At 48.5% G+C, this 12,486-nt stretch overlaps 1 protein-coding gene across 1 annotated transcript; it reads right to left on the bottom strand.

Annotated features, from left to right (window-relative positions):
- Positions 1–3,482: 3,482 nt before the first annotated feature.
- On the bottom strand, positions 3,483–8,183 carry LOC309685236 (E3 ubiquitin-protein ligase TRIM36-like; the record flags this gene model as incomplete). The annotated part of the gene is made up of 6 exons (XM_082501041.1): positions 3,483–3,784; positions 4,070–4,363; positions 4,905–5,029; positions 5,681–5,934; positions 6,867–6,962; positions 8,043–8,183. Coding segments are annotated over 6 exons (1,212 nt in total), but the record flags the coding sequence as incomplete, so codon positions are not given.
- Between the last annotated feature and the right edge of the window lie 4,303 nt (positions 8,184–12,486).

Here is a 12,486-nt window from a genome sequence, read left to right as displayed (position 1 = left end):
ACGGTTTCATCTCCGACCTGGACGCGTTCGAGGACAGTACCGAAGGAGCCAAGGGTGGGAATTCGGACGCCCTGCAAGTGGACGAGAAGGGTGGGAGGGTGAGGACTGGCTAGAGGGAAGATCTGGAGGTGACCTCCCCCATCCAGGGATGGTGCTTGAGGCTGGATCCTGCCCTCTCCCACCGTTTGGAGGCACGAGCTGGGCGGTGGGGAGAACTTTGGGGAGGAGATGTTGAGTCCTTCCCCTCCTCAGGAGAAAAAACCAGCACTGGAGTTTGGGCAGAACCAGGACGAGGCCATCCCGGGGAGGTCTCCAGCGACCTGGATCAGCCCTACCAGAAGTGACACCAACATTGCACAGGCCCCGTTTGGCCATCAGTGGGGACTTTTGGGGTGAGATTCCTGTTTTCTGAGGAGTTGAAGGGTGAGAGCAGGCCACGCCCCAGGGGGATCCCACCACCCCTCATGGTGCATGAGGAGGACGCGGGTGTTGCACCACCTTGTGGAGCAGGAGTTGGTCTTGAATGTAGCCAGCCACTGCATCCCAGACGGCCGTTCGCTCTGAAAAAACAAAGAAGAACCAGGTCAGGCCCCATCTCCACCAGCTCTCAGGTCCACCCCAAACATCTCCCCCTTGAGCCGCGACGCGGTGGCAGACGCCAAGTGTCAGGGCTGGCTCCGAAATGGTGACAAGCCCTTGAGTCTTGGCTGCCGGAGAGGTGGCTGCGGTTGGCCGTACCTTCAGCGGTGACGCTGGACATAGCGAAGGTGTGCTCCATCCCATCCCAGAAGTCCATCTTGGTCCGCCTCACGCTGGCAGGTCGGTTCTTGGTGGCGACAGCCATGTTGGAGGTCATCTTATGGACGTTCCTCCAAAGTGTGGGACCCACCACCCGGTGGGCCCTTTTATACCCCCTGAGTGGGTGTGCCACGCACCTCTTGTGACATCAGGGTGACATGTTCATCGCTGATTGACTGACCGTGGTGACACGGCAACCGCCAACCTCTGGTGGGGTGGCCATTAGCAGGGAGAGCTTCAAGCAGCTCAGGATGCTCCAAGCCCCGTCCAACCTGACCTCGGACCTTCCAGTCATGGACACACAGATTGGTTTGGCTTGGAGGAGACATTTGAAGGTCCATCTCGTCCAACCTCCCCTGTCTTCGGCAGGGGCATATTCCAGTAGAGCAGGTTACTCAACGCCCCATCCAACCGGACCTTGGATACATCCACTCAGACCCACAGAATGGTTTGCATTGGTTGAGTTGGATTTTTGGGTGGTTTGGGTTCCAACAGACCAGGTTGGTCCCAGCCCTGTCCAATCTGACCTTGAACCCCTCCAATCAGACTCATAGAAGGTTTGGGTTGGTTGAGTTGGATTTTTGGGCTGGAAGGTTTGGGAACCAGTAGAGAAGGTTGGTCCCAGTCTCATCCAGCCTTACGTTGGACACTTCCAGTCATAGACCCACAGAACGGTTTGTGTTGAAGGGGACCTTTGAAGGTCCATCCAGTCCAACCTCCCCATCATCGGCTGGGACACCTTCCAGTAGACCAGGTTGGTCCCAGCCCCATCCAACCTGACCTTGAACACCTCCAACCGGACCCAAAGAACAGTTTGGATTGGATTTCTGGGTGGTTTGGGATCCAGTAGACGGGGTTGGTTGCAGCCCCATCCAACCTGACCTCAGACACTTCCAGTCATGGACCCAAAGACTGGTTTGGGTGGGAGGGGACCTTGGAAGGTCCATCCTGTCAAACCCCCCAATCACTGCAGTGGCCGAGAATAAAAGTAGTGCCACGAGTGGGGCGGGTGCTCCTGCGTTATTGTATCTCATCCTATTGTATTATTTTATCTCTTTCGTTTATTTTGTTTTTTCCTCTTGAGCTGTTGAGCAGAGATGGTTCTTGTGCTCTCTTCCCATCTCGGGGGGGTCGTTGGGCTGCGGCGTGGGGCTGCAGAGCCCGGGAGGAGAGGACAACCCCGAAGAAAAGGTCCCCTTGCCGCCCTCCACCAGCAGCGGTGGGATGGGTGCAGGGACCCTCCTGCCATCGGCTTATCCCGTCCCCTGCGGGAGCCTTTTTCTGCAGCAAACCGACCCAAACCGACAACGGCACGTTGGTGCTTCTTGCTAAATGGGGAGGGGGGAGAAAAACAAATCTATCAGTTTGCTCTGTAAGGATGGAAGCGGCGCATCCCCAAACAGGGCCAAAATCAGGCGGCTTTTACAGGATGGGGTTTTGCAAAGCTGCTGGTGCCAGTGCCCCATGGTGACGGTCAGAGGGGGAAGAAACTGGTTGAGCCCTTAAAAAGAGGAAAAGAAAAAGGCTCAGAGGAAGGGAAAGGTGCAGTGCCGGGGTTTCCTTGCTGCTGTTCCTCCGGGATGCCCGTGCGCATCCCCTCCACGCTGCCCTCCGGGCAGGACCGTGCTCGCTGCTCCGGCTCTGCCTCCCTGGAGGGGAAAGGTCCCGGCGCAGGAGAGTCCCCATCTCTCCCCCCTTCCCAAAAGAAACTTTAATTACCGGAGAGGTACATTATTACGCCGGTGACCCACAGTGGCTGTGGGGCTGGGGGGCTGTGGTACCAGCCCTATTGCTGCCCTACCCTTAAAATGGAATTATACACTTCTAATATAGGACAATTTGGTTTTCTTTTTTCCATTTTGTTTTCCTCCCTGTAAAAGGAGGGAGCGGGGCTGAGCTTCACTCCCTCCTGGCAGGGACCGGGAGAAATGAGAAAATCAGGATCTAATTTCTCATTTTTCAAAAAGTCTCCATCTGACTTTCAGAAGCTTGAGACACTGGCGTTTTTATAATTTCAGTATGTTATACAGCAGAAGGCCAACACTTTTGTTAGATTCATGAAAAAGTTAAGAGCCCCTGGGAGATAGCCTCCCAGCCTGCAGTTCCTAGACACATCCAGGCTTACTACAACTGTAATTGAGAGCTGGAAATCTTTTTGCTGGTTTATCCACTGCACTTTGGCTTGTGCTCAGTAGCACTCCAGTGTCACACGCAAATCTATAGCCTGGGATGAGCCAGTGACTTGGAATCCACCATGACGCAAGCTACAGCAAAGACACACAGATATGCACAGTGAACATTGTACCTCTGAGTGGCTGCCAAACCTAGTATGCTAAGGGAATTAAGGCAGAATCTTACTATTGACAACTAAGCATTGCTTCAATCTTGCAAATGATGCTTTTTTTTCTCTTTTTTAACCTTCTTGCTTTAACTGACATATCTTGATATCTGTAGAAACCCGATTTCTTTCCCAGAAAGAAAGAAAATAGGACTCTGGACAATTAGAACATCTTCCTACTAATAGTAGAGGATGAACAGGACAACCTGCTTACACTATATCCTTCAAGCCACTTCCCACTGCTTAGGTTCATCTTGTATACTAATTGAGACCAGGCTCGCTCTTAATTTATTTTTTAAAAAGCCATCTCCTTATACAAAACATGTATTAAGCAAGAGTCTGCAATTTACCTTGGGCTGGTCACATCATGGGTATTATGGAACAACCTCTGTATCTTGTTGCTAGAAACAACTCCCACTTTCACCAGGTAGGAATAGGCTTCCACGTGAAAAGCCCAGAAGTGCTTCCCTTTGGCAATCCCAGTGTCGCCAATGATGTAATCCAGGGTTGTGTAGCATCCGGCCTGCATGCGCTCAGACCCCAGCAGTAGAGGAAATCCAGCCCTACTTTCCACAGAGGTTCTTCCTGGGTTCAGCAGGAGATGTTCACTGTTGTACCCGCATTTGTCATCAAAAAGAAAACTGAGAACTGAAAAACAGCATCCCAAAAAATTTTCTCTTAGTTAAGTATTTCTGTGCTTATAAACTATATTTTAAGTCACGCTGGCACTAGAATTCCTCGCTTTTAAAGGCTACCGGGAACATTACGCAAGCTAACACAGTCTCAGTATGCTACCTACTTAACCTGTTTGTTAACAGTGCTTTTAAACATTTATACAACCGGTAACAGTGTAGTAGAAGTCTGGGAGCTACTGGAAACCACCTACAGCTCTTAACACCACCAGCAGCTCGTGGACATAAGAAAACCCAATACCTGGGGCTGGAGGCGTACGCAAGATAACTTCTCGGCTCCAAGGGCTAGAGATGGATCCTTTATATCCTCGAACTCTGAAGGCATAGCTGCTGTCGTCATCGAGATCAGATATGACTTTGCTCTTGCTGCAAACTTCGATCTCCTGCCACGTTGTACTCTCCTCTTCTCTATTAAGCTTATGATACTCAAGAACATAGATATCAGCTGAGTCTGTCTTCCCAGGGCATTCCCAACTGATCAGAGCTTTGTTGTACATTTTGCTCTGCTCTTCATTGATTTCTGGTATTTCTAGACCTGGAATGACAGAGATTCAGGAGAAAAAAACCTCAAATGTAGATACATGTTGTTTTAGAATTAAACACAGAAGCCCTTTGTTGAGTGGCTACAGCACTGGGGGGACAGTGGGGGGGGGAAATCTGACTCAGTCAAAGAGTGCAGATGAGGATGGGTCTGTTCATGCACTTAAATCCTTTCTGGTTTTACTTTGAAAGTTGTATTATTTATTTTTGCTGGCAACTAAAAAACCATATAAAAACCTATTCTTTTCTGTCGTGCAATCACGACAAAAAGCTGCTAGGAAGACCTAGTATTACTTAACTACAATATTTTGGAAGCCAATGTAAACTGGTTCTGAATGCCATGGCATCTTAGCTGCTTTATCAAAGCTGAAGCTAGCATTGCTGCCAGGTAACGCCTTGTGAATCACAGAGGCAGAAGGGACAATGCAAGTCACAAGATTGAGTTCTGCAACTGCAGCCCTGCACAAGTTTTGCCTCTTTCCAGAGAAGCCCTTAAAGCTATAACTCAAGAAAGACGTGATGCTCTCATAATTTGCCATTGGAATGGAAGGACAAGTCACCAAGGATCTCTTCTTGCTTGGCTATGTCCATCACAAAGTCCTCGAAAGTAGTTTCAGCTGCTGGCTTGAAGCTCTTGAGAGATTCAGTAGCTTTTTGGATTCTGAAAGCACAGAAGCAGAGGGATGGCAGAAGAGGGAAAAAGGAATTCACATGGGTGCATTCCTTAGAGCAAAACCGCTAGGTTTTGCTTTAAAAAAAGTTCTCTTTTCAGGTACTTACTCACGTGTCCCAGAAACTTGTCTCTCTAGACAGAATTAAAATGCAAAATTTAAAGGCCTTTTGTACATCAGTGTAAAGATAACTAACAGGGAATCTTTTGGTTGGCAGAGCATTTTAACAATTTGGGGCATTACATTCAAAGAACAAAATAGGTGTGAAGCGCTAATGGAGCACAACTATTCAGATCAAAGAGTTTAAAGCCAGAAGAGACCTGTTAGATTAACTTGCAAATACCCGATGCAATCTCTGAGCAAAGGACTGTATCAGTGAGCTGAATGGGTTACCCTTCCACTGCAGTCCTACTGAAGAAGGCTAGGCGTTGGCGCAGGACAGAGCCCCTCCTCTGGGCTGTTTTTTAACGCACGCTGTAATATAGGAATTTCTACTGAATGGTACCGGGACCGCCTCTGAGGCTCTGCAACACAAAGTACTTGCATTCAGTACTTTCCTAGCAGGTGTCCAAAGAATATGACTGACCAGACATCCCTGGAACAGTACCTGTACCTCGAACGGAAGATAATTAATAAGATACCTGACGTGAAGTTGTTTTGCTGTTTGAACAAAACAAGATGGATCGGTTTCTTTAAGCAGTTCTTGAGCAAGTCCTACAAGGCCATTATTTTCCAGGAGCCCTTGAGATTCTTCTGCTTGTGTTTGCAATTTTTCCAGCCTTAAATTCTTAGAAGCTTCAGTTGCCCTAAGAGCTGCGGATTTCTTCTCTTCCAGGACATGAGATAATTTCTCAAAACTCTGAGATGCTTCTTCTTTAGCTCTTTCACTGTTGCACTAGGAGGGAACAAAAGACATTTTAGACGGATCCCACAGCACTGTGGCTGTGTACAGAAATGTACTTAGGGTTGTTCAAGAGATCAGAGCAAATTAGTCATCTGTTTGACTGCCAAGACTAACGAGCTTTGTTATGCTCTTCAACACTGAAAATGCAATCAGCACTGCACCCAAGCTAGTAAGCGTCTCCTACGTTAACACAGAGAGGAAAGAGCAGGAAATTATTCCTCCGATTATGTATTTAGTTACGCACAGCGTTTGTCTAAATAGTTCATGGAAAAGCACTGTAAAAGCAAGTCAGCGTCTGAAGTCTTCATGCCCAAGATCTAGGTGCTCTTCCACCTTCCCCAGTCACCCTGAACTGGGAGTCCAGCCCAGTTTCTCCCCTATGCCCTGTAGTGCCACCTCTGATGAGTGCCCTGGATTAAAGGAACTATGAAGCACAAAGGCCATCTGCAGCAAGATACAGGCAGGGCCAGGAGCTCCTGCCAATTTTTGCCATTGCGTTTTTCAGCTCGTATGTGAGCTCCCAGCTCTGACTCTTCTGCAGGGAGATTTTGCCCTTAATTCTGACTTCACTGCAACATCCTCAAGGTAAACAGACAGCATAAATTGTGCAGCACCACTCATATGCAAGAGCTGTAAGTCTAACCCACCTCTCTTTGGGTAAGGTATCAAATAAGCTTTATGTCAATTAAATTCACAGCAGCACCCAAAACTTAACTTCCCTCTGTAGGTTGCCCAAATTTCCCACACTGTCAGGATTAGGTCTTACCGTCTGTGACTCAGAACCAACACAAACTGTTCAGAAATGGTTTTGCTGGCTAACAAAAAAAAAAACCAAAGGATCTGGAACACTTCACTGTTCCATTTGGAGTCCCTGCTGTGTCCTTGCAAGGTCCATCCCCAGACAACCCACAAGCCACTCTCACCTCTGTTTCTTTCAGCAGCAGATCCAGCTGCGTGATGCGAGCTTTCACCTGGCTCTCCTTACTGATGAGGTACTCGATATCTTTTGAAAGCTTCTCCTGTTAAAATAAAACAGCAAACTGGCAGGCAGAACAAGGGCATCCCACCCAAACTGACAACAAGCACAGGTGGGCCACCCAGCCAGCACTCAGTTTCTGTAGTTACGAGGACAAGAGCCTGCCATCAGTTATGAGCAGCAACCCTGCGGAGAACTGCTCAGTGACCCGCCATGACTGGCCCGGGACATCAGGCCACTGCCATGTGCAGGACTGGTGGCACAGCCTCTGAGGAGAAGAGGTGACAGCCTCAGCTGGCTCATCCTTCCCCAGCCACAGCAGTCACCTTCTCTCTTAGGCTAGGAACACGAGTCTTCAAGACATTACCAGAACTAATAGAAAAGCCTCATAGGTTATTAACTCATCTGTAGTAAGGTTTGCTAGAAAAATGAGTGGTTGGAAACTTGAACTTAGGAGTGTCTCTGCACTTCCTTAGTTGCAAGAGTTAACAGCTGTACAGGAAAAGCCTTGCAAACAGGCGAGGAGACCAAAGAGCAGAAGGCAGGCTGGGATGGGCTTTTTTTTTTTTTTTTCTCTCCTGTGAGCAAGAGAGGAAGCAAAGGAAGAAGAGGAGGCAGCAGCAATCATTCTTTAATAACAAAGCAGTGTTTGCAAGTCTGCCCTGTTGTATGGTGCTTAGGGAATCAACAGCTCTGCAACTTCAAAAACATACAGCGTCCCAGCAGATAACTGCCGATGCAGATTCTTCAGGAGTGCTTCTGAAGTATAAGCTAACCCAAGCCACAAGGACACTTGCCTTAAAAAAGCCAGATTGTAAACCATTAACTTCTTAAACCTTCTGCATTGGTCAGTACTGATGCACAGTTGGCTAACATAAGGTGGAAGCGCTTTTAAGGGGTTCTGTTTGAAGCCTCATAGAAAATATAGTTTAGTTTCTTAGCCGCACACTATGTCACACTAATATATACATTAACAGATGTTGCACAGCAGCATGCCTCATGACTCGTTCAGTGTCCTCCAAACACACGTCCTGGCATCCTGCCAGGGGAAGTTTGCCCTTAAACCCGAGGCTCAGTGCTCTTCCCCCTTCTTAAGGCCAGGTCCAACAATATTTACTTTTACCTTAAAGGTTTTGTAGGCAGTGCTTATGGTCGTTACTCTGTGGTTTGCATGACATCCACCCGGTTTACATAGACGACAAACAGGCCTTCTGCAGGTTTCACAGTACATGTTTACCCTCTCCATTTCATGTTCTGGACACATCAAAATCTGGAAGAAAAAAAAAGAGAGCAGAGAGAATGCAGGTGTCCTTCCAAAAACGGAGGTGCTCAACAAACCACCAAAACACTCAATTATCCCACAGCAGCGTCTGACTTATCAGTGGGTATTTTTTATATTCTGTTTATCTTCCACCTTTTACATTTGTCCATGCCAGTGAAAGCCAGCAGATGAAAACAAACAGTTTCACCAGGTTTACAGTGAGTGAACCTGTAGCAATGTCTGTGTACACATCACATAGCCTCCATACTGCAATCAACCATTTTGCTAATCCCTGAAGTTGTCTGCACACCTCAAGCTCCCCGCACTCCAGTTCGGAGATGTAAATGCAATACAGAACATGTCCACCCTGTCAAATTTAACCCTGTTCACACCGGCATCTCTTGAAACAGCTATGAACTGTTTCTTAAAGCAAGAGTTGACATAATACTGTAATGACTGAGGTCTAAGCTAGACTCTGACCAGCCACATAGCCATTGCTCTTGGAGCAACAAATGAAACGCAGCCACCACCACCAGTCACAGCCATCTTAAAGACAAAAGGCCCCAGTGTTTCAATTTTTCTGTCTGACTCCAATTACAAGTTGCTCATGCTGAGCGCTAATTCCAGCAACAGCTTAAACAGCACTGTAAAAAACCTGGTGTTCACTAAAACTCATCTTTCAAAAACTGAGCGTGTTGAAATAACTGCTCAAAGAGGGAAAAAGTGCCGCTCAACTCCAAGATCATGCAACAGATAAAGCCATCTAAAAGGCACATAAAGTAGCATAAACACGGACACTCAAAGCTAAGGTTGCAGACCATCTCCAAAACCAACTCTCAAGCTCCAAATGTTATCTTAGGCTATGGTGAAAAGCCCAAAGACAAAGGAAATGTTCAGGAAAATTAGCTGTGCAGGCAGACATCTCCAAAAACTGCAGTCATGCTGTTAGTCTGTGGAAGCAGTTTTTCCACAGCAGTGCACAGTCACACCTAACGGAAACTGCACACTTTTATTCATCTCCTCGTGTAAGTAAGAATTACAGCCTGCAAGCTAGAGACCGAAGAGGTCAGCAGATTACCTCGTCTAGTTCTCTCAGAATTCAAGAACAATCAGCCCAGTATCTGCTTCTCCCATCCCCACCACACACGTTACAAAGTGCTCTCCAGTCTGGTTGTGAATGAAAGCGGGTTTATGAAAGGTGGGTTAACCTTGACCAGCAGCCAGACAACAACCAAGCTGCTCACTCGCTCCCCCTCCTCAAGATGATACGAGGGGAAAGATGATCATGGGTCAAAACAAAGACAGGGAAATCACTTACAAATTATCAGTTCATTGCCAAGTCAAGTAGACTTGGATAGTCAGAAACTATGACTAAATATTTTAGACCATTCCCCCACCCCACTTTTTTTTTTTTTTTCCCTAGGCTCAAATTACTCCTTCATTTGCATTTGCATTTCTTCTTCTCACTCCCGCCTGGAGAGGCACACGAGGGATGGGAAATGGAGGATTACAGTCAGTGCATAACACTCCATCTCTGCTACTCCTTCCTCATTATAAGTTTCCTCTCTTCATCACAGGTCCTCTCCACAGGAGACCAAGGTGTTTGTGGCCAAGGGGATCTGTTCTCATTTCTTTCTGTCTTACTTTTGTCCTCTACACTCACAGAATGGGTGAGGTTGGAAGGCACCTCTGGAGACCGTGTAGTCCAAGCCCCAGCTGAGGCAGGGTCAGCTACAGCAGGTTGCTCAGGACCTTCTCTCGGTGGGTTTTGAATAACTCCGTTATTAGAGACTCCACCACCTCTCTGAGACACCTGTTCCAGTGTTTGTTCACCCTCAAAATTCAAAGCTCACTGGGAACTCCTGAGGCTTTGGAAGATCTCCATTGGTGGAGAGTTAACAACCTCTTTGGGCGGTTGCAGTGTTCCAGTGGTTCCAGAGTTTGACAACCTTCCGAGTCTACTCACTGGGAACTCCTGAGGTACAGTTGGCTCCCTTGCCTTCATTCCCTCCCATCAGGCATTGAGACACCTTAATAAGGTCTCCCTGAGCCATTTTTTCTCCAGACTGAACAGCCCCAGATCTCTCAGCCTGAAGAGGACTTCAGGTGTGTAGGGGCCATCGTGTCTACAGGCAGGTCCATGAAACTCTCCACGACAGCGGAGACAGGAGATGTGATGGGACACCGTACCACAGACCTATGGCACATCCTCCGCTTGAACGGCAGGTAACCGTGGCTGAAGAAGACACCAGAGGGGAAGGAAACACTGGAAACTCTTGGGGAGAGTGAAAGAGGGAACGGGGAAGGAGGGCTAAGACAACAGTGACAGGAAAGGAGAAGAGACAAATTGTCCCTTCCCAGGGGCGGGCTCACAGGGGGCGGGCTCACAGGACACAGCCAAGGGGGGTGAAGATGTCCATAAGAGCGTCCCACCCTGTGCCTGAGCTCTGCTTCCAGCAACAATGGCCCAAGGAGCTGCTCAGACATGCAAGTTTATGCACGTACCTTCAGACAGCGCTGAGTAAGAAAGCAAGGCCTGGAGTTACTAGGAACCAATTAAGGAAGCTAATTATGGCCTTCAAGCATGAACTGAAGTCCTCCAACTTCTCCAATAACCAAAGCACCCACTGAACCTTGCTCCCAGACAGAACCGCTGTCCTGAGGATAACAGTTATTGCCCACCATGTCAGGGATGAGGTGGACTCTCCTTCCCAGGCCCAAGGGGGTTAAACCCACACCTTAGACTGAAATAACGACTTTTCAGAGCAGCACTGGCACAGTTGGAAGCCCATCATCACCTGAAGGGCTCTGAGCTTTGCACCAGGCCAGTGCCCCTGGACGCCACGGCCGCGGCACGAGGAAGCAGTGACTCGGGGCACTTACAGTCACCGTGAGGTTCTCCCAGGTGATGCCAGACACATTGATCTTGTTGCTCTCCCAGAACTGCAGGGTTTCGTTGCTGGGATGGGTCGGTGCCTCACACTTACAGCTGGGAGGAGAGGAGCCAAGACAGAGGTGAGGGGAAGGGGATGGAGGTGCAGCCCTGAGCTCCTGCCAAGGGGCAGCGGCACTTTAGGAGGAAGAAACCCACTAGGAGATGGTGAAGAAGTCCAGCTTGCTGTGCGTGTGCACAGGGTAGGCCTCTCGCAGGTGACTCAGCTTCTCCAGAGCCTCATAGATGAAGATGATGCAGATGAGGGAGGCGAAGGCTTCTTCGGTGAAGCGGGTGATGTAGCACACCAAAGAGCTAGCGTCAGTGGCCACCAGCACCATGCAGAAGAAGGCGGTCCACAGCCCAATGCACGCCATAGAGAGAGGTAGAAGAGCGCGTAGTCCCTGGGAAAGCAAAAGAAAATGCAGGGTGGAAAGGGCAGCAAGAGGCTCCGAGCCGTGCCTTCCTTTGGGGAAAGTCGGCAGCAATTCAGGAGCGTGTCAAGGCTGCGGATGGTAAATGCAGTTTCCACGTCCTACGACAGACAGCCTCGGGGCTGCGGCGCAGGGTGTGGGCCCGCAGGAGGAGAGGCCAATTATTTAATTATAATTCTTTAACAATTACCTTGTGTTAATGCCTCGGAGGCTAATTGAGGTCAGGTCCCTGTTGTGGAAGGTGGTGTTCTCCCACATCACCCCGATGCCCTAACAGCGAAAGCGGCTGGGTTTGCACCCAGTTACCTGCTGCCAGCAAGTTGGGGCTTCATAATAAATTTAATTGCAATAAGAGAGGTTAATCTCCCATCACAGTTGCCACAACAAAAAGACTGTCATGGAAAATATCCATTTTGCCTGAAAAGCTCCTGCTTTTTCAAAAATCATCAAAACATTTGACCAGAGAACTGTTTGGATATGTGGGTAAAATATATTTCCACTTCCAGCAAAAAACATGCAAAAAAGTGCCCGAGTTTGTACTGAGAGGAAAGCAAATCTTCCCTCATTCCCAAACCAGAGTCATTTGTCTCATCTTCCCTGTGCAGCCCATCTCGGGCATCCATATCCTTGTGGTTTCTCCTCCTCCTGCTCTTTCACTTTAACTCTAAAAACCCTGAACCACCCATCCATCCTTCAGAGACCGAGGGCTCCTGCACCGTCACATACTAAAGCAGCAGCGCGTGATGTCTGTGACACAGAAGACAACTTAAATCTACCAACTACCACTAAGAAAAACATCTTTTCTCCATCCCTGCCTTCTTCTGAAGGCGCTCGCAGCACCTGGCCGCAGCAGCCAGCCTTACTTGCAGAATTTCTAGAGGATCTTCTCGAACACGAGGACGGGGCCGGTGCTGCCGAGGATGGCGAGAGGTTGCCCAGC

The sequence above is a fragment of the Vanellus vanellus genome, assembly GCF_965231255.1.
Source record: "Vanellus vanellus genome assembly, contig: HAP1_SCAFFOLD_36, whole genome shotgun sequence".
Taxonomy (NCBI): domain Eukaryota; kingdom Metazoa; phylum Chordata; class Aves; order Charadriiformes; family Charadriidae; genus Vanellus; species Vanellus vanellus.
Note: the sequence above shows the minus strand (reverse complement) of the source record. Positions and strands in the feature narration are given on the sequence as shown.